The 23312-nt window shown below is 37.6% G+C and overlaps 1 protein-coding gene across 1 annotated transcript in view; it reads right to left on the reverse strand.

The window, feature by feature from the left end:
• The window catches only part of LOC109477989 (histone deacetylase 5-like), a 62157-nt gene that overhangs the window by 16850 nt on the left and 21995 nt on the right, over nucleotides 1-23312 (reverse strand). Inside the window, exons 2-8 of the mRNA XM_019779442.1 lie at nucleotides 11892-12381; nucleotides 10208-10325; nucleotides 9483-9609; nucleotides 8674-8697; nucleotides 7641-7733; nucleotides 7183-7212; nucleotides 6955-6990 (exon numbers count right to left, since the gene is read on the reverse strand). Coding sequence (XP_019635001.1) covers nucleotides 6955-6990; nucleotides 7183-7212; nucleotides 7641-7733; nucleotides 8674-8697; nucleotides 9483-9609; nucleotides 10208-10325; nucleotides 11892-11913 — 450 coding nt within the window. The 5' untranslated portion in view covers nucleotides 11914-12381. The remainder of the gene's footprint in view (nucleotides 1-6954; nucleotides 6991-7182; nucleotides 7213-7640; nucleotides 7734-8673; nucleotides 8698-9482; nucleotides 9610-10207; nucleotides 10326-11891; nucleotides 12382-23312) is intronic.

Below are 23312 nucleotides of genomic sequence, written 5' to 3' on the forward strand. Positions count from 1 at the left end.
CTGAAAGCTTTCTGGGGAGAGACGGCGGTGTAATGGGGGTAGGTGGGTAGGCACGCCATGCCAGACTTTTTCACATGTCACCTGGCCAGTCACACGGATATATGATAAAGGATCGGGTTTGTTTGAGCTAGTTTGTATCTTGTTATGGATAAAGCCTTGTGTGTTTCTGTAGTGGCTTATCCTCTTTTTCCAAAAATATATGTCATTTCGTTCCCGGTGACCTCTATTCCGAGCGGGCCTTGAGACCTGGACCCCTCGTAATTTCCATCTGCCGCGGCCAGCTGAAGTAGTATTAGGGTCAATCAAAAATCTTTTTTACCATCTTTGGAGAAAAGTGGCTGAAATGAACTTGCCTAAACGAGCTTTGACAGCACGTCCACTTTGGGGCTAAATTTTGTTTCATGTTTGTCCTTGATATTCATTTTGTGTCGTCTGGCTAGGCAAGGGAACATGAGGAATATTTTGCGGTAATCCTCTGGAAATGATCTGTTCCAATACATGTGCAGATCCCAGCAACCTGCCAATATTTGGAAATCTAAACCCTGTAAAAGTGACTTCTCTGTGTGCTGTAAGTTTCTTTTTTATTTATTTTTTTCGGCTAAGAGGACTTGAATGCCAAAGAGCAATCTGTTCAAGTCTTGTTCAAAACCCTCGGACTGAGTGACCACTGGTCGAGGAGGGTTCTTACCCTTCATATTGGATACTGACCAGTGGGAGATGATTGGTCGGTCAGAGCCTCTGAAGTGCGGGGAAAAGTGAGTGCATCCGAAAGTGCAGATAGAAATTTTCTAAGTGTCCATCGTGACCGGTGCCTTGCTGAATACTGATCCCCATTGGACAACAAAGTTTTTCTCCTGATTGCCATTGCCAAAGATGGAAAGGAAAAAAAATTCAGAGTGCAGATGACTTTTTTTATCATCTAGGTAATGAATCAGCTCTGAATAACTTAGATAATATGTTAAGTCATCTGCTTCACATTTTATACCAATGAGATAATATTTATTAATATAATATTCATTTTTCTCTATATGATTTAGGATGAGAAGCATTTAACACTGGTCAGTTTAAATTGGGAAGTTCAGTTTCCCGATTTCAAGGCGGCCATCTTGGTGATCCAATTTTCTAACTTTTTTTCTACTGAAGATACAGTTAACTTTTACATGTCATTGGAAAGAGCATGATTTCCCTTGCATCATGATGTCTTTAATTTGGTCATAACATGTAACGTTACGGAAATATTCCATTTTGAAAGTTGCCCAACTCAGTGGTCTATTGGTTGGACCACATGAACAAGTAACAGCCAATACTGGCCCCTTCGTAGACCACGTGGCCTAGCATAGGTCCAGCCCAGTGCAAATGAGTTATAATTGGCCATTCCACACTGTAAAATACACTCGCATAATGAGTTATCACACCTTGCTTGTCAGTGTAATTAGCACATGTCTGACAGTTTTACCAGTAGAATGACTCATTTGCATGGCCCATGGGCCTTCACTGAGGCCACTGGGCTAAGTAAGGCCCAGTCTAGTTCACCAGGTCCAAACAATGATTGCTAAATCCACTTTACAAATTATATACAATAGGTATATATTATATTAAGTGGAAGTAAAGGGAATGAGAGAAGTATTCGATTTCACTTTATCAGGTCACAGTTTAACTATTTTTTAGTTTGTAAGCTTGACTTTAGAACATCTGCCAACTAAGATAGAAAAAGTATAAAAATTAATTGACCTTCTTTAGAAGTCATCTTCATGTCTGCCTTAGCCCTACAATGTAGGTTTATTGGCAGCAAGGAGGTTTCTTTTAAACCTCCTTGTTGGCAGGTTGCACATTGTTAGTAACAATTGTGACCTGGTACATAATAACATATAAACGAAGGGAAAAAAAAGGATAATCAAGAAGTGAACATGAACAACTGATTTTATGTGTGCTAAAGATGCATTAGTGTGTTAGAAATATTTACATAATACAAGACATGATGGGGTGGCTCAACTGGGACGAGAGACCCCGCCTCCGCTGCACTGGGCTCAAGTTTGTTCCATTCCCTGATCTAGTCCTAACTCCATGGTCATACTTAATAAAGACCATTGGTAGTCTTTGGGAATTTTTAGAATTCAATGTATCTTTGAATTGGGAGTTTTCAGAAAAATGCTTTGATGTTAGCTAACGCTTTAAGTCCTAAGTTGTGGATTTGTTTGTGGTTTTGAGGCTAATTTGGCCATTACCCCCGGTATAGAACAGTGTAACCTCCTTCATAGTAACTTGGCTGAGTTGCTTTTGCACTACAATGACTAATGTCAACTGTTAGCATTTACAGTGGCTAACTTAGCAATACTCTCATTCAGTCATTGATCGAAAGTCTCCTCCCTTGTTGGACCTAGCCTCCGGATATGTAGCATGCCAAAAACTGTGGGTTTGGGGGGTCTTCAGGGTCTTTGGGAGCTTTCATGTGCTATTTTCTGATTGCATATAGCAAGGACATTATACACATGTATAATGTCCTTGCAAATAGACAACATACAGTCGGCCTGGTTTAACTGGGCTAATCAGAAAACAGCTGAAGACCACCAAACCCCCAGTTCTATTAGCCTGCTACGAAGGCTATACTGGACCCATGAATCTAACATTTTGTTTTACCTACATGTAGTATAAATTATGCATTGCATAGAAAAAAATGAAACTTTGTTCATTCAAGGACATTCTTGTGGAACGTCCATGGTTCATTCAATTTGATAAAAACAATGTAACAGGCACATTTGCATTAAACCATACAAAAAGAGCTGAAGAGGAGCTGTACAATTTGACATTGTTAAAACAAACCTTGAATAACAATGGCCCATAATTTGTTTCCCTGTTGTTGCTTGCTGGTTATCACATTCAAGTAAACCTCCTTTATTAGCGCATAGGTGAATAGTATTTGAAACACAAAGGGCAAGCAGAAAGACCCACAAGTTGGCCACAACACGTACTGAGGCTCCATCTTACGAACTGATTGCACCAAAAGGTCCAGGACCAGTCAGCGTGACTGTTGTTAGTACTGTTGATGAAGAGCATGTGACCTATTTTTGTTGAAGGGGTTAGAAAAATTCTAAAATGATTCAATGATCTAATCATGGAGGTAGAAAAAAGTCTTTTTCTATCTATATGATCTAACCTTTTCTTACTATTTAATATCTAGAGTGAGTGTGAGATGGTGTCGTATACACCAGAATGTGGCCAATATTTTAGGAGCTAGCTGCAGCTGCCCTCAGCCTGCTAGGGGCTTTCATGAGGTCTCATCAGATGTATGGTGTTCGAAACAAGTGAAGATATAATGTAATCTCCGTGTTCAAAACAAAATGATACCTCCTTGCTAAAAAAACAAACTGATAAAATAAAAGAGGGTACAATCAGTAATAAAATAGCATATTGAATGATTAGACCAAGGACCTTGATTAGACTAATCTACATTATGACAATAACCTATCAGGTTTGACTTTGTTTTTGGAGACAGAGGTATCCCCCCGAATGCACACAGTACATGTACTTATAACTTTCGAGCCGTGTTGTCAGGACCTACAAAACCCTTGGCACTGCTTCACCCTGCAAGTACCTTTAGTTGGTTTGCTAAAATGCAGTTAATACTACTGTTTTGCACCAACCTTGCACCAGCATTTGATTTGATAACTTCTGACAGCAAAAGTGTCCATAGGTTTTTTTCTCCATAGAAAAACAACAACCCATATAACCCTCAGGATTTTTGTACTACTGTATCATGGCTAACTGTGATGGTAGTTTGTAAACTTATGCTGATGTCATAACCGGGTCCCGGCCAGGAAGTCTTATGGAATAAAAAGTATGATCATATAAAAGACAACAAAGCACAATTGCAAAAAAAGTTGAAAAAAATCAATAATGGGAACTATTTGTGTATATTCTTGTTGATTTTTCGTTAATCGAAACAGCCTGGTCCCAGTTTGGAAATGTGACCTCAGCATAAGCATGGAGTTGAAAGACGGACCTCCATGGCATACATTGTAAGGCAATGGATATGGGCTTATCAGATGTGTATTCATTTTGTGTCAACAAAAACTGACTGAAAGAAAGGTTTTTGGTAGTAGGTGTACTGAGCTCTCTTCTAAATACTTCAAGAAAAGGTTTCCCTGGAAATGACATTGTATCTAGTATTTCCATTAAATACCATTGAAATTGAAGGAACAGATTATACTTTGCCTGAGGTATGGGACATACATTACATGTATATGGGATTATCAGTAATGTGTTACGAATCCTTTAATTATTCGTGACCACCATCCTTTTGTCACTCACCTACCTACTATTGTATTATCATTTGTGTGTCAATGATACTATTATCATTCCTGAGCCAATGTATTTGCATAATCTTAGTCAAAAGCCAGTTTTCCGAGTGCAGTCATTATGGGATTGATGTGCAAGCCACAAAAAGGAGGTTTAAAGTCAAATTTTGAATTTCAAATCTCCTTGGCCAGACAAATAACAACAATATCGTCAGCACTCGGGACACAAGCTGAATTACAGCTTTGTGTCAATTGAATCAGCAGTTCTCCTCAAAAGCAGCAAAATTTTCTTGCAATGGTCTGCAGATTTGAGCAAAAATACTGTTTAGTGTTAGTACAAGCTTGATATGAAAACAAAAGTCTCTAACACCTTAGCTAGAGATCTTCTGACAGAATGCCATTCACTTAGCGTGAATTTCCTAAGACAATGTGGACCATTCCATTATCTACACGGACAGTCTTATAGTCAGTCAACTTTTGTAGGCAAAATTCCCAAACACACTGACATTTGAGGAAAGTAAACAAAAATGCCATGAACGTATGTCTGAATCAATCAGCTATGTCAACTTCTTGAGAAGGTAATTTTGGGATCTGTTTTGGTTACTAGAAGATTCTTCCAACAGTGACATGTTTGAAGATTAAAGATACTGACCTCCAAATTTTCCATGACTATCAGTAATATATATATATATATCCATGAATAAAAAAATGAACATCGTGGGTGATAGGCAAACAGTTAGCAGGACTTGAAAACTCCTTTTTTACCTTCGCCAAGAAGGTTATGTTTTCAGTAGCGTTTGTCTGTGTGTGGGTGGGTGTGTATGTGTGTGTGTGTGTGTGTGTGTGTGTGTGTGTGGTTTAGCAAGATAACTCGAGAAGCAGTGGATGGATTGGAATGAAACTTGGTAGGTGGGTAGGTCTTCATGAGACCTANATATATATATATATATATATATATATATATATATATATATATATATATATATATATAGATAGATAGATAGATAGATAGATAGATAGATATCCATGAATAAAAAAATGAACATCGTGGGTGATAGGCAAACAGTTAGCAGGACTTGAAAACTCCTTTTTTTGTGTATAAAGTTAGTCTTTTCTGTGTAGTAACATAAAATTACCTGCACCCTACAAATTTAACTTCCTATAGTCTGTTCTAACTACTAAGTGGCCCCTACCTGAATGGGATAACAATCCCATTTTGAATGATAATTGCTCAATCAGACTATTTCACACCAACTGGCAGAGTGTGAATAGGTTCTGGTTGGGCCATGGTGAGCTAGCGTTAGCCCAGTGGCCTATGAACCTTGGTCGATTTACATTTTTCACACCTTTTCCTTCAAATTTGTAGGCCACTGGCCTGAGCTTGGTTCAGCTGGGTTAGGTGATTTGAGGTGTGAAGCCCAGTGGGGGCCAGTGGCAGACCACTATTGTTGTTGTGGCAGGCCACTATTGTTGTTTGTACAGGCCAAGTGGTTTAATTGCAGCCCATTGATGGGCTATCAACAGACCACATGGTCTAGTGCATTTTCAATCAAACATATCTAATCCTATGAACATCACTGACTAATAATTTTTACATAACTACTATCATGATGAAGAGAGCTTTCAGATGATACCAAATTTGTAGGCAGAAATTTGATATTTCTGATGATTCCCGATTGCCTCTGTTTTTCCCAATTTAAATTGACCAGTGTTAGTTAAAGAATAAAGATCATTTCAAAGTTTTCAAAGTCAGGTATGTTTGATTTTTGCTGCGTCTAATTTTGTTGACACAGCATTACATGCTGTAATGGGTGATTTAGTTGTGACATTAGATGAAAGTAGTACTGTATTAAAAGCCTTATATTTAGGCTAACGCTACACAAACACACACTGCGCTACGCACCCCTGTACAATATAAACGTTGATTGACCAGCATTCATTGCGGTAAACAAACTGTGACGTAATAATGTGATAGGTCCATAAGCATGGTTTGAATAGCACGTCGGCAGAACGTACTGTGCCTGCACGAAACCCGTAATCTACTGTGCATGGCACTTTGGCAGAACGTCTCATTTAAGATCACATTGGCATATCGAAAGAGGACATCCTGTCTATAGTTTTCAAATGTTATGTGAGAAAAGATACCTTCTGCAACAGGGAAAATTCTGATGCAACGTCAACCAAACATCCAACAAAAAACGTGAAAAATCTGGGTTTGGCACAGGCACAGTACGTTCTGCCAACGTACTGTTTTGTAATGTTCATGAACTGTGTGCTGTGGGTAGTATGCCAAAGTTGAGAGCCCCTAAGACGTAAACAAAACAAGTTCAAATTTAGAACTTTTCTGGTCCAACACAAAAAGGTTCTCTCACCTAGAGCTTCCTAAGTAGACTGACCCAGTGAAGCAGTGTTGACGTCACACTTCAAAGAAGCCACGTGACAAGCTTCACTGGGTCAGTCTACTGAGGAAGACCAGAGTGACTGGTCTTTTTTGTGTTGGACCAAAAGTTTTAACTTAAAACATGTAACTACCAACACATATGAACTTTCATGATAGTATAAACAAAACAAGTTTGGACATGTATATTAAGACATTAGAACTGTTTACGAGTTAGGGGCCTCCACCTTTGCACATATATGTGTGTAGTGTGTGGCTTACCACATGATAAGATGCACCAGAGTAGACCAGTCCAATCTAAAATAGAAGTAGACAGTATCATTTTGGAAACTGTTGTATTTGATTTTTGAAAACTGAAGTGAACCAGTTATTATCATTACTGTTAGATCTTCAGTTTGATTGAACGTGTGAATGTGTATTTACTTTCGTAACCATTAAATGTATGCAATTGATAGTTAGTATTATTTTGTATGTAATAAGGGAACTTACCCTCAGTCCCATAGGTGACATGTTCTCTGGCTGTAGAAAAAAAGAATGTCCACATTGAGTTTCAACATAAAGTTTACATCACAAAACGTCATGCATTTCGTAAATCTAAACTAGTAATCAAGAATACAAGATGATTTTAGACATCATGTAATATTACCAACCACAAAGTCTAAATATGATTTTTCACGTCACATAGTACTGTTGCAGTTACTGGAACAGTAAGTAGTCTTTAATACATGTTTACATTTTCTTCCTATACATTGTACTTTATGATGTCTTTATCATCTCACGTTTGACATCAGGTCTACTTCTACGTCAGGTTTGTCTCCCTTTCTCCTACCCGTTGTAAGATTACAGCTACCTTCTGTAGGTGCAACTTCTTGGTTTTGTCACAGTTGACACCAGTCCTACACCTATACTTTTTTGTTCCCCTACCTATTGTGAGCTATATTTCGTACCTTCTGTAGATGTAGCTGTGTCTGTAGCTCGCTCTGGTGCTGTCTGGCCAGGTCCTCCTCCTGCTGACGAAAGTGTTGCCGTAACAACTCCAGCTGCATGGGGCGGAAAAACACAACCCAAAATTTACTCTGACGGCACAAGTTGTTAAGAGCAACCCACCAACCATCTCATATAATTATAAATAAAGAAAATATAGCAAAAACTCCTTTTCGTTGGCCAGCAAGTGCAAGGACTTCTGGCATCCAAAGCAACTTATGTGGAACTGGCAGCGAAAGTAAATGAAATTACAGTATGACACACTTCGTGAGTAACTGATGAAACATGAAGACAGCTGAAAAAATTGGGTGAGTTTTCATTATGGTGTTAGAACAATGAATTTTGTTGTCACTCAGAGAGCATGTTTGGTCAAACTACGCATCTAAATATGGTATCTTCAATATGGTATTCCATGGGCTGACTGGCTAGGAAGGAGACCGGTCTATGTTGAAGAAAACCCAGTTTATAAGTGTAAGGAGGAAGAAACCACCATTTCACAGAAACACGGCACACAGAAAGCAAGTTTTTTTCAAGAATGAGTACCTTGAACATTGTCAGTAAAATATGGCCTCAGCAAAATAATATATTATTAAGTAGAGCTAAAGATATGTGCATGTACCAAATTCACTTTAGAAAAAAAATAAACCTTTGCATATTCAAAAAATATATATAATTCAATGTACTTGAAACTGGTTTAATTTGTTTTTGTGGTTTCTGCGAATGCAACACTAGAGTACAGTAACTGTACTAAAGAATTGTTCCAAATGTTCCAATTGTTTTTCACAAAAAGAAACAATCTGAGATTCAAACACCTGACAAAATCAAATTTGTTACTTCCAACTAACATGCACACTTCTTTCACTTATAGTTATCAAAATAGCTAAACAAGGGAATGTAGCAATGTAGTGACCAACACAAAAATAAGAACTCTACTAAATGGATGTAAAAGTCAGAGCAACACAACAGTTACTAGAGAATAACAGCATGAAAACTTACTTTAAGCCCCAACCCATAGCAGTTCTGTCAAAGTTAAAGAAAATATGTTTAAACGGTACGATGTCATGAAGTAAGAAAAGAACTTTCTTGTTTAATTCTTGCACAAATAAGAACATATTGAATGAATGGATTAGACTTCTAGAAATAACAAAATGTTGGTGTCAAATTCTGGAAAGTTTAAATACAAGTTAGAGATTTTCCATTTCATCTTAACTTAAAATTTCAGATAATGAAATCTTGAAAAAGAAATCTCAAAATCACTTTGAGCCCATTCCATGTCACTAAGAGGATTTAACTAGAATTTGAAAATCCCTAGTGTATTTCATATTGAAATAACAAATTGTCTTTAAAAGCATGAATTTCCCTCTTTGAACTTTGAAGAACACTCTTTGACTAATTTGCATTGTCCTTCTTTCCTTGTCTCCTTTTGGACTTTCAAAAAATTTGTCCTCACTTATTTGCATAATCAATTAATAGTTTGTATTATGAACCTGCCTTTCTGACAACTCTCTAGTGTCACTGACGAAAGGTAGTGGATTCCACCTGAAACATCTGACCGTTTCCAAAATCATATCCAGTCACGGAGGCGGTGGATTGCTCGTTCCTTGAAAAAGACTGGAGTTGTACAGTCAAAAATTTGGGTGAGTCCAATTTTTGTTGTGTTGGAAATTACAGTTTAAACTTGCTGCATAATCATATCCAGTTGCTTGAGTTTTTTTTCAAACTGTTATCAAAATTTTGACCCAAAAACATTTTTTTGAAATCTCTAAACATCCAAACTTTCCAGAATTTGACACGTTTTGTATTACCTTCTGGAGGTGCAGATGTTGCTGCAGTTCCGCCTGGTGCTGCCGGGCGAGCTGCTCCTCTTGCTGTCTGAAGTGTTGGTGCAGGAGTTCCCGCTGTAGAGCCTGCTGCTGCTTGATGTAGTTCAGCCTGCAGTAGTAGAAAAAGTTCTGTATCTGTAACTGTATCTGTATAGTCTCTGCGATACTTCTAGGAAAGAATGAATTCTTGAACATCTCAATCCTTGGTTGATAACTCTGGTACTTGAAGGCATGGCTATTTCTTGTTCTCTTCTGGGCTGGTATTACAAAATTAATGTAGGTACTTAGTAGTTGGGACTTCCACATCATGCATACTCTTTTTATTTCCTTGACGCTAGCACCTCTTTCAGTTTCAAAGTTTAAGGACCATACACCTGATGAAGGTTGACGAGCTCGACCAAAAATTTATTGTGAGTTCCCTTATGTATTGGAACTAAGCTTAAACTTTGCAACTATGGATTCTACCAACACAGATGAGCTTTCATTTGAATATTAGTGGTAGAAATACTTCTTTACTTTCGCCAAGAAGGTTAGTCCAATCAGTTTCCAGTTCCAATCCTAACCATCATGTGTTAGAAATCCTTTTTTAAGTGTGTTACTACATTGCAGAATGTCACCTAAAATTTTTGCCAATGTGCAATTTTGCACGTACCTGAAAAAAAGTATTTCGAGCGCTTACACACTATAACAATAACTAACTAACTGACCTATCCTCGACTTCCCCGCCGGCCGTGACTTGTTGCTCGCGCCCGTCGATCACCATCCCCTCCGGAATGATCCGCGGCCCGGGCTCGCCTGCCGGAGCCAGAAAACGAACATTTGACCCTTCGAAGGGGGGAGAGGGGTCAAATGAGGGAAAACATGCAGGCATTAGTACAGCACACATCATGATTAGACATGCATTAAAGGCCTAAGAAAAAAAATGTTGTGTTAAACTTTCCTGTTTCATTCTTTTTATATTTCAGTCCATACCATGGTATGGATGAAATATATTGTGTTCTCTGATGTTTCTTCTCCTTCTCCTCCTTCTCCTCCTGCCAAACAGTCAAAGGGATTCAACTCCGCCATCATTCAGCCAAATGACTTGAAATTTGTCATGGAGGTAGAGTGGGCCAATACCCCCAGGCGTTTTTTTCATTTTTTTGATACATGCCTTTGAAAAATTTTAAAGAAGGTTTTTTGGGGCATTTTTCGCCAAAAAATGGATTTTTGGATCCTGAGCCCTGGTTTTACAACCAAATAATCTGAAATTCGGTATAAGGGTACCTTGAACATGTGTCTACAGAATAGCAGTCACATATTTGGCATACACCACTTCCAAATGACTCATTTGGGGGACTTTAATGGCTATTTTCAGCAAAAAAAAGGGCCAAAAGTGCTATACCCGTTCCATGTTCTATCTAAAGAATACCCGTTCCATCTGCCGTTGGCCATGGAACACGTGTTCCATTGCGGGTTACCTGAGGTCACATTGCACGTAAGTCGTGCCTAATGACCCACACATTCAATTTTATGTGCCTAAGACCTTCAAAATGTATGAAATCTAATCCTTGTTAGTATTTGCATACCTGTAATATGATTAGTAAAGCTTTCGAGATTCAATGTGCTTGTTCTTGCATCTTTGTTCTCAATTACATAGCTACTATATAATTCATTTATTTGAGAATCTTTGCCAGTTTTACACTAGGGTAAGTTTGGAATAGTCCACTTTTGCGTGGGAGGGAGATGGACTGAAATATGCTGTATTTGCTCCCAAGCAAATGTCGGCCTCTCTAGTTTTTCTTATTTTTTTTATGAGACTTTGGCTAGTGATTCAACCTGTGATCCAACTTATACAGTTTAACAAAGTAAAACTTGCATGAGGACACTTCTATTTTCAATGTCAATGTTGGAAAACCGATTTATCACTCAGGTGTTAGATCATAGAGCTAGAAATGGTCGACTAGCTTGAAATATTTGTCCATTGCAGGGGTCAGCCCAAAAAAAGGCTAGGAAAAGCTCTTTTTTCTAGGGTCAGTCGGGAAACAGCAAACACAACTAATCTATTTTAGATCACTCAATACAAAGATTATATCAGAAAATCAAAGATTTAATATGTAACTACACTCACAACATGCAGAAGTGAAAATCAAATTAATTGTCTTGTTTGAATTCTTCAGACACAACAAAACTCCCATACAGTATACATACATTGCACCTTGTACATACATATTTGATACAACATTAAGACCAATATCAAAATGATGAGAATAAAGATTTTAGAAGTACAGTAACGATTATCAAAATGGGACAAGAATTATAAGCAAATCAGCATAAAGAACTGTGTTACAATATCTCTTTTATAGACCGATTTAAAATAAAATGTACGGTGTTAAAAAACACAACCCTTACCTGGATGCTCTGGGCCCTCCATTGTAGTACTAGGTCAGCCAAGAGTTTGGCGTGTCTCTTATTTCTCTAACAAGCCAGTGTATAGGCGTGTATCTTCCCAATTGCAGAAGGGTTGCCAGTGTAAGTCCAGGCTTGCTTGCTTGAGTAATGTTCAACAAAGTTTTCTTAGTGTTACAAAGATGTTGCCAGTCCAGTTTTGCTAACTACTCTGCAAACGGTCGAGATGCGATGTCTGATCCGACTTTGCTAACTACCGTGGTCAGGTTCAAGTTGAAGGAATGCCAGCGTGAACGTGTGAAGACTTTAGCTGCTAACTACCACAGGGGAGGGTGCTAGCTACCGCGAAACAACTGCACAGTACTCTCCAAGTCTGTTCACCGCAGGAGAACGGTTCGTAGCAACTCCAGGTCCGCTTGGAAATGTTGTCGAATGATCCTGATGGAGGGTCGAACGTGGTAAAGGTCCAGCCAGATGCTGACGGGGTTTCTTTCTGCACGGAAAAAAAAAAAGAACAAACAAACCATGAGACTAGGAAAATAAGCACTGTGTGACGAGGGTTGTGCTTGCTGCCAAGTTGGTCAAATGTATAGTATTGGCCCCATAACTCACCATAGCTATACTGTACATTTTATCCATAAATTACACTACAATGTACTTCAATGAACGAACAGCATTGTCTTTCTTATACATATGAACAATAGGTTGAAACATGTTTTTTAGTAATGCTAGAATTGTGAATTTTACATCAAAAAAGTAAAATAGCAGCATATCATAATGATATGTTATTATTAGTATTAATCAATAAGTATACACAGTTACACAATGGGGGTAACATGACACATCATTTTTTACAAACGATGTCAAACTTAAAAATGATACATTATATCACTAAAATCACCATAATACAGATACCATATGTGAAATGATATAGTTACATAGAACACACATGCATGCATATCAACAAATATTATAAGAATAAAACTAATTTTGTAGCATAATATGATAAGGATTCCTACTGAATTACATGTATGTGAGCGCCGGTGGTAAATGCGAGTGCATGGCATGACTGTCGATAATTGTGTTTAAACTAGTTCATACGCTGATCAAAGTCCACTTTACACGTAATCACAGCAGACAATATCGTGTATATAAAATACAGTAGCCAGAGTCGTGGTAATTGTGTTGGGAAAGTGTACCGTAAATTCATCTATTTTCACAGGGAGTTTATTTCACAGTATGAGGTTTTTGACAATTCCATAATATACTTAGGCCACACCAATTTAATTTGTTGGTTCTCGGATTTCTTTTAAATATGGTTAACTGCAAAAACCTAATGAAAGCAAAGTCTGAGGACCTGGTTGATGCCTCTGTGGACTCAGTTTTATGTAGGAAATAAAGCCATATTCAAGTTTTCTTCCTAGCTCTCCCATTTTATGATGTCTGCTTGCTATCTTTTGAACTAAAAATGTCAGAGAACCAACAAAACGAATTGGTGTGGCCTTAGAAATACAGTAGAAACATATACATGTAGTGGGGGTGTCATGATTTTGATGATATGGCCACCTTGAAAACCACAAAAATAAACATATGAAAAGAAGTGGCTGCTAGAACTTAAAATACCGTGAATATTTTAAGATTTACAGTTTCTACTTGAATTCATTAAGCATTCTACAACTCAATTCTTACGATTTCTGCCCTTGGAAAAGGGCCTTTACTAGGCAGATATCCTCACTCGACTCAGGTGAAATTGAGTACACCTAGCATCAGTTAGGGACATCCTCTCAGATAGGACATAAAGCCAGGTCAAGTGTTAGAGGAGAGCCACAAGTCAAGCGTGTTAAAGAACCCACCACACTTATCAAAAAGAGCAGGGGTCCTTCCTGGTTGAAACCTTACAGTCTGGTCTCAGGTTTGACAACTTGAAAAGGTGATAGTCACCTGTACCTGTTATGTCAATTCTTCCACAAGTCAACTGTGTTATTATGTCTCCATGAATAAATTTGTGACAACATTTTGTTGACTGTCTCAACCTCCTTTGTTGACTATGCGGTAACAACATTACCTTCTGAGAAGACCTCAGACAGAACGCTGATGTTTCTTAAGATACGAAACAAAAGGAAAGCCGATAGTATTGTTTGATCTATGCATGACTGGTAGGTCAAACTCTCAAAGGGACACAGCCTTATAAAAGGACTTGGTATACAGAAAGCTGCTTTGGACAATGTTCATACATAACACTCACAACAGTAAGTTAGTTACTGTTTTTCACACCACAAATACTCACTTATTTATGGTCATTAAATGGCAGACTTGCTTGTAAACTAGACCAGGTCATTGACCCTGTTCACGATAATTGAAGTTGTTTATAAACATAAGAATTGGGGTCAGACTGTTGACACCTGTTAGCAACGTTTCAAACTCAGACAAAACAGCTATAACATGCACAACCTTGTTTTGCTTGTTCAAGCAATACAAAATACATGCCTGAAAATACCTAAAAATAATTCATATTCCAATTTAATGCTTATTGTACAGGCTAAAACAGTTCAAACTTTTGTTTTATGAGCAATAATATATTATGCAGCACCATGCTAAGACTTAGACTACGTCTAGTATCAAAGCTATACAAGACAATAAACATAAGTAAAATCAAACAAAATAATTAATGGGTAACTTTATACCATATCTATCCTAAAATTCCATCAGTTTCCCTTTGTTTAACTACCAAAAAAAAAGAATAACTCATACCTTCCTGAGTAACCCTGCCCATACACAAACTGACTCCTTGAGCAAAAATACTTGACCTCCAGTGCTACAGCACAGTCGGGCCCCCAAGCAAAATGTCCCCCTCCCTTTTTCACAGAAGCAACTCTTACGTCCCACTTATGACGACCTTCAGAACTTCATTAAAATGTCCTTGGCCAAGAAAAAAAAATCGGACGTCAAGAACAAATTTAAACCGGAAAAAGGGTGGTGATAACACAGTGATTAACACACAAACAGAAGTGGTACAATAACACAAGTGACCCAAAGCCCTCTCGGCATTGTGCTCAATGGTCCGATGACGTCAACTGTAATAGCCACAGGCTAACTGCTGTGTACCAGATTGCTACAAGTATTGAAAGATGGGACGTTGGGTCAACTGCATGACGACAATGGGAAATATCAGGACCTAAGTATTTGGAGTAGAGGGATTTAAAAAAGATCGAGCTATTTTGGAACTTATAGATCGAAATGATTGTCCTCCGAACTAATTCTGATACACAGGTGACTCAAAAACATTCATGTTTCAAATTCATAAATACAAATTTGTTTACCTGTGAAGTTTAATATACAGTAAATTCATTTATTTTTGCAGGGACATTTCAAGAGTTATTGTACCTTTAGGCAACAAAGCAAGAAAGCTGAATTAATTGTGAAAAATTTTTTCATGATCAAAACATTACAAATCTACACATGGTATATCTTTAAATAGTCTTGAATGTTTTTATTTCTTTTTAAACAACCTTCGGTGAAATTCTTTCCTCAGACTTTCTAACCACCAATTATCATGCATCGTTTCTGGTCTACTGCTAATTAGTCTCATTAGCCAGACAATGATTAATGAACCTGTCAAATAGACCGGAAACCAGTGTGTACATATTGACCTTTTTGCTGTAGAATAATCACAGAAACCATAACATGACATTAGCTATACAAATTGAGACTGACATTTTGAATGTTTAGGCTCAACTTCTCTTCTATAACCTTCATACATATTCAAATGTCCTAATCTGACAGAGTAATGTAGATATAAAATATACAAATATTTATATATAATCTGAACTGAACCAAGTGCAAACCAGCAAGAAGAGACCACGTCTAGCAATACATTAGACATTAAACAAGGACAACAACAACAAGATACTATTACTACACAGTAGCTGTACCAGATTCAAACATTACCTTTGTATGACGTAAAAGAATAAACCTGCTACTGGTAAACAACCTATTGAAAGGGCAGGTCAGCAACCTGAGGTGAACAAAACCTTTTTTTTTTCAACCAATGACGTCACAATACGCCCACAGACTGCTGGGGGATTTTCCACGATCCGCCAACACAAAAACAAGTCCCAACAAGCAACATGCAACTAGCGAATGTCTAACTTATACTTGCCAGGTGTGTAACAAACCAACCACTCTGTTTCAATGGCCATGTTTGTAACAAGTAAACCCATGTAAACGGATACATGAACAAACGACACACCTGTATCAAAATTCAACCTGCAGGACACTTTTGTGTACTAAAAGCTACAAAATTACATAACATCAAGTATGGTTGCCAGACAAAAAGCTTTAAATATAAGCTACAATAACATAAAGTTTTACTAAAAGTTAAAACAAAACCTACCGCTTTTCATCTGAAGCGACATCCATAGCTAGAAGCCAGTGACCACATGGCACGCAAGTTAGGGACCTAACCAAGCACCGCTAGGGTCAAATGGGTCAACGACCTTCAATGCCCCTGTTGGTATCTAATGGCTCACATATCAGTAACCAGTTCTGACGTCACTCCATTGTTTAAACCAGGAAGCCCAGCTGAATCTGTAATCTGAACGCCGATTGGAGAGCTTTTGAAACCATTGTACGGTTGACCAACCAGGGAAAGAAATATCCAACTGCAACAATGATCTTGTAGCAAGCTTTGATTACATCAAAAATCGCTGGTGAAAATTTCAAAAGTCCACAGGAAGTCCAGTTGAAACAGCTGAAATCTGACCATCGAAAGCAGAGCTTTTGTAACCGAAGATCTTACAGCAAGCTTTCATGAAATCAAACTGCTAGTGGAAAAATTCTTAGTTCATATATTATAACAAGTTGAAACAGATTTTTGGACCAATGAGTGACATTAAACCAACCAAGGTAAGAAACGTCTCTCTCCAAGCAGAGGTTTTACAAGTGGCATGGTGTTTCCAGCCCTGCATTACACGGTGTACGTGAATGACCTTAAGAACGTTCACCCCAAAATGCTGTACCTCAATGATCATCTCAGTCTGATGCAATACACTGTACACGCCCTAGCAAATCAGGGCTGGAAATACTGGGTGCATGTGCACCTTAGTGCACCCAAATTTGGAGCTACGCACCCAATTTTTGGCACTCCAATATTTTCTTAGGTATGTAAAGATGCTAAATGAACAGTAGTATACAGCATATTCTTTATATCTAAGGGTAAAAAAATTTAAAAAATCATTGTTATAGAACATTTATTTGGAAATGAAACATAATTAGTTTTTGCTGATATTCTACTTATATGGTGCACTCAAAAACTTTTTTGTGCACAAAATTTTTTAGGTTGGGTGCATCCGAGAAATGAATTTCGAGCCTGCAAAGTATTCAAACTCCAAATAAAAAATTGAAAAGCTTCTCCAGCTTGCATGTAGATAACATCTTTGGCCTTTGCTCGCACATCTAGGAACATGCTTGAATTTTCCGAGTACCATACACCAATTTAGCCTCAACCTCTGACCATATGTACCGAGATGACTTTAACAGTTTAAGTGTCGTTGCCCCAACATTTGCATAACAATCGAGGGATGCTACGAGGCATTTAATCATGTAGAAAATTCGCTCTAACTCATTACCACGAAAAAATCGCTTCCCCGAACCTGAAATTACGTTCTCAGTCTTAGCTTCAACCTTTGACCATATGAACTGAAATGACTTGAACAGTTTAAGCTAGTATCGTTGCCCCAACATTTGCATAACAATTGAGGGATGCTACGAGGTAAATCATGTAGAAAATTCGCTAACTCATTACCACGAAAAAATCGCTTCCCCGAACCTGAAATTACCTTCCCAGTCGCAGATAGCAATCAGACGTTGACAGGAAATAAATCGAGCGCTACTCTTTGGGGTACAAACGAAGCATCCATGCAATAAAGGCTAAAAATAGACTGAAATAATCTCGGAGAAGCCCCATTACCCACCTGGGACAACAGACGGTAGAACCTTGAACAAACAAGTCTGAACAGGTGACAATGGGAGAATGCCTGGCATTGTTTGAGCTATTCTCAGCATTTCGACACCCACCTTTTAATCCTTTTTCTACACCTGGAGATGACAAACAATGCACTTTGGACACGCCTATGTGTATATCTGTACATTCTCCTTAGGGCTGTATGTGTATATGTCTGTATGCTGAAAATACATACACATACACTGTATCTGTGGGCTGAAAATATTTTGGGTACAAAAATAAAGCCAAGACCAAAGTTTACCAGAGTTCAAGCTTGGGTACAAAGGTCATAATTGTACATTCAGCACAAGAAGTTCATAAACTTATATTTCATCAGAAAAATATATGACAATCCTATAACTTTCCGCCTCTAAACTGCATACATATATGTACCAGTCTCCAAATTTTTTTAAAAATTTCGTGGCATTCCTAGAACATTCAAAGCCTTGTACCTCTTCTAAAACATTTAAATGGCATTTTCATAGCATAGAACATTCAGTAAATCAGTGCCTCTCTTAAAACATAAAAAATTCCATGGCATGCCTGCAATATCTAATGTCTAAAAAAAAAGTTCCTCTCCTAGAACATTAAAAATTCCAATTGGCATTCCTGTGTCTAAACTTCATCCTATACCTCTTCAGAAGCCCTGAAAATTCCATGGAATTCCTGAAACAATGATTTAAGCCCTCTGCCTTCAGTGGAAGGAAAAGACATCTGTTTTTCCTGACTCTCTCCGACCTTTATGAATCCATTAATCCCTGCCAAAGATAGTGCATGTTTTCCTCTCTCTAAACCCAAACAGACTTTCGCCAGTCAGCTATTTTCTTTCACGCCAAATCCAAGAATAGAAACCATAACATGTAGGCACTCCAAATAAGGCGTAAACTTAAAGTATCCAGGGTAAGAATCTTTAAGAACAGATCAGGCTTATCATAGTCAGTCTTAACCTCACATCTAACATTTTATATTAGACTTAATAATAAATTAAACTCTGTTAACAACTATGTTACCAATATCATAAGCAAGAAAACGATAGTAACTTTCAAATCTTCAAGACATAAATAACTCTAAAACCTGCACAGACTTCAAGAAAGAAGCTGTAGTCCTTCAAGGAGCTTTAAGAGTGTCAGACTTACTTCCTCATTAAACAATAAACAACTCTGTTACCAATATTATAAACAAGACAGCTATAGTACCTGAAGAATGTTTCAAATCTACAAGACATGAATGTCTCCTAAAACCTCAAGTTTCCTTCAACCTCAAATAAACTTCAAGTTTCCAGGGTAAGAATTTTTAAGCTTTAAGAACCTCTACCTTATTTTCAAATCTAACTATTAACAACTATGTTACCAATATTATAAAGAAGAAAGCGATAGTACCTGAGGAAACTTTTAAATCTTCAAGACCTGCACAGACTTCCTTAACAGCCTGGCCGTCTTCAAGACAGAAGCTGGAGTCCTTCAAGGAGATTTAATAATACTGTATCAGACTTACTTCCTCATCTAATAATAAACAACTATTTTACCAATCTTACAAACAAGGAAGCTACCTGAAGAAACTTTCAAATCTTCAAGACCTGCACAGACTTCCCAAACAGCCTGGTCGTCTTCAAGACAGAAGCTGGAGTCCTTTAAGGAGCTGGCGGACCCCCACTAAGACCCGGCCAGGTCTTAGGAGTCAAAATATTAGCGAGGACGCCTTAGGTCTCCTAGCAATGAATGCTGGGGTACGATCGCGGGGACAAAACATGTGCATTGTTGTTCTGCTGGTGAAGGACCCAGGCATTTGGCAGGAGGGCAGAGGGCTATATGGATCAACCAAGTGTCAATAATCCTCACATAGTCATCACTTATTCTGTCAGAAGATTCCTTAGAAAACAACTTTTTCAGTGCTCTGCAATATTGCAGAAGAGTCAAAATTTTGTTCTGCAATTTGAAAATACTTGCTGCAAATACACAAGCCTCCATACTACAACCTTCTCAAACCAGTAATATCTTTTTTACATCATATATAGCTTTGTAAATCTGTAGCATTACTGAAATTCTTTTAAGTTTAATCTATCACTCTTTTTAATTTCAGACTTTGGGGTGTCTTGTTGTCTGTCCTTGGGGCCAGAGAGTTCTAGTTTGCTAAATTGAAAACTATTAAATCTGGAGCCTATTTTTCCTTCTGCAAAATTGCAGATTGTATAAATTTTTCTTCTGCAATCTTGAAAATCTATCTGCAGATTGCAGACTGCAGACAGGTATTTCGAACACTGGGTAAGACTTCTTCTTGACGATTCTGAGATGTTTACCTTTAAAGGAATTCCAAAGTCCCCAATTTGAAATCAGGGATCGGAGCACAAGTTTAAAGGCCTTGAGAGCATGTAAGAGACGGATATGATTTCAGTTTACATAACAAAATATTACACAACAAATTCTGTCCTTGAAACAAGTAAGTGTTGTTAAAATTGTACCTAACTACAAGAATAAATAACATAGCATGCAATACATGCACTAGCTTTCAGTACCAATTATTTTATCATTAGAATATCATCATATCAATTAATGTACATTATAATCAGACACAGAAATAAAACTAAAATTCAACCTGCCTTATAATCTTTCCCAGCTATTTTTATCAGTGATTTTAGAGAGTAATCTTTTAAACACCTATGTAAAGCTCTAACCGTAGGGTTATTTTTGAGCCAGCTTTTCTCTGCTATAAATAACATCCAACCTGCTGGAACAAATTGAGACGTATTTGAACACCACCAGTACATGTGACGCTCAATACTAACTCAATCAATAGATGTAAAAGATAGGAGCCATTCCAGAAAACACAATATACTCTCCAGGGATAGGTTAGCTCTGTTTTGGATTTTTTTTCTTCTTTTTTTAGGCATTTTTATCATCATTCCACAGTGATGTTCACTCAAATTAACCTTCTCCCTACTGACTACTCCAGTAAGCTAAAGAAATCAAAGCCTTCCTTTCACAGCAACAAGAAGAATATCTTTAAATGGCAGTAAAATATTGTTCACTAATATTACAATTGTCAAACACAAAGAAAAAGGCATTGTCTAACGTATATACATCATACTTTTACCGTGCAATTATTCAAGGCATATACGACACTGACCCTAATTCACAGGTTACTTTACATCTAAATCCATATACAACACTGTTACACCAAATCAAAGCACAATCAGATCTATTTTTCCTACTATATCATCTCTCAAATTATCAACACTGTCCTCTTTTTTAGAGAGAAAGTCATAAATAGTGGAACCAATCTTACCAAAAGGAGAAAATACAGCGTTACAAACTGCTAGATTGTCACAGGTGAAAAATGCAGTGTCCCTAGTACCTTGTCATCTCCTAAATAATACAGAACCACCAGGTCCAAATCCTTCTCCCTTCGAAGCACTTTAACATTTAGATGTCACAAGCATATCTAGTTACATACATGACAAATGGAATAACAAGAAACAACAAATTACCTTTGGAAAAAACACCGTACAGCCTTTGAGCAATTATCCGTTTCGAAAAATGCCGTCCGTTACGAAAGCTAGTATTTGTGATAATAATATTTCATCGACTGCGCTTTGAAATAAGGTGGCATTATTTCACGGCAAACACACTAAAGAATACCGTCCGCGGCGCATCTAGAAAGAGTAATATCCGGCACAATGCAATCTGAATTTCAAATGTAGTACCGGGCATGCTATATCACCTTCCCAAGCTTGGCGGCTTCTTGCGCAAATGCGGGGTCTAAAAATAGCGGGAGCAATCTTTCTGTAATACCTGTCCTTCTGGGAGACCACCTGAGGGGTTTTGTAGCTCCTTGCAGCTCTGCAAGGCAGTGACTTAAAGCCTAGGAAAAAATAATGTTGTGTTTCCCGTTTCAGTTCTGAAAAAATTAGGGTCGGTAGGTAGGGATTATCTTTTTCTTTCTAAATTTCTTTCTTTCTCTATTAAACTTTGGCGATCTCTACTCTACTGATCCAACTTATACAAGACAGTTTATGAAAGTAAAACTTGCATGAGGACACTTATATTTTCAATGTCAATGTTGGAAAACCGACTGTACAATGTTTCATCACTCAGGTGTCAGGTTATGGAGCTAGAAAAGGTTGATCAGCTCAAAATGTTTATGTCCCTTGCAGGGGACCATAAAAAAAGTTAACCTGGACACACGTTTCGCAAACAACTTAATCACAGTTTTTTGTTTCTCTTATATTATATATTATCAAGAGTCTTAATTCTGGCATCTTTCAACATTATAATTAGCAATTTATATTTCATATTGTTTACAGTAATGTATTTTAAAGTTCTGAGTTCACTATTTCACCAATGAAAAACAGTGTCACCTGCAAAGAATACAGTATTTTTACCACACCAACAAATATTACAATTCATGATTGTCCTAATTTGGAGTCAGCATTTGAATGAATGCCTGCTACCACCTGCATACACACATAAAACACCTTTTCAATCCTAACCGGCATCATATAAATAATAAATTATTACATTATATATATAGATACACCTTCCAACAAAAGAATGGGACGAAAAAAGGGGACGCCGCAACATCACCATATAAGTCCATGAAATCATACCAGCCTATACAAAATGCAGTCATACAGCGTTATTTAAAAAGTCATGCTGCCTTTTGGGCCCCTTACAATGCTTCAGATCAAAGAGTCTATTTTTACCAGCACTCTCGCTCCATGAGGTCTTGTTTTTTACACAATCTCAAAACGTCTGTTCCAAGCCGAAACTACGTTGCCTTTAATGGTGATGCGTTAGTCCTAATGCGTTAGTCTAAATTTACCTCTGCTATTGGCTTTAATAGCATTCATTTGCGTACAAAAGTCACCTGTGCCCAGTGTTGTTAGGATTAAGGATACACACAAATAATCGGGCTATTAATAGAGATAGACGTACCAGGCAGCTAACGACATTTCAAATCCTTTTATGTAAGAAGGTTCGGTGGGCTTGAACATATTAAATCTAATAGATAAAATGAAAAATACCTTTCTATAGTCAATATTTACAATAACAGTTATATCAAAAATCAACAAAAAAAGGTTTACCAATCACCATGTATGAACAATGGTCAACACATACATCTAGTATTTTAAAATATCTATAAAAGCTTAATAAGGTACTAGAAGTCCTCTTTTCTTTTTACTTTAGGATCCTACAAATTTATTTATACCAAATATGTGGTAGAACTTACTGAAGAATCAATTTCTTTGTTCTGTAAACTGCCAAAAGCTTTATTTACTTCAAGGTACAGAAGTATTGTTTTGGGTGGCTGAGCTGTGGGTTTGTGTGTGTGTGTTTGTCTGGACAGTGCAGGTTGACAGCATGTGAATGGGGGGAAGATTGACAGGCAGAATGACAGGTCAAAAGTCAGACACAGGAAACAGGGTG

The sequence above is a fragment of the Branchiostoma belcheri genome, unplaced genomic scaffold (genome assembly GCF_001625305.1).
Source record: "Branchiostoma belcheri isolate BF01 breed outbred unplaced genomic scaffold, Haploidv18h27 scaffold42, whole genome shotgun sequence".
NCBI lineage: Eukaryota > Metazoa > Chordata > Leptocardii > Amphioxiformes > Branchiostomatidae > Branchiostoma > Branchiostoma belcheri.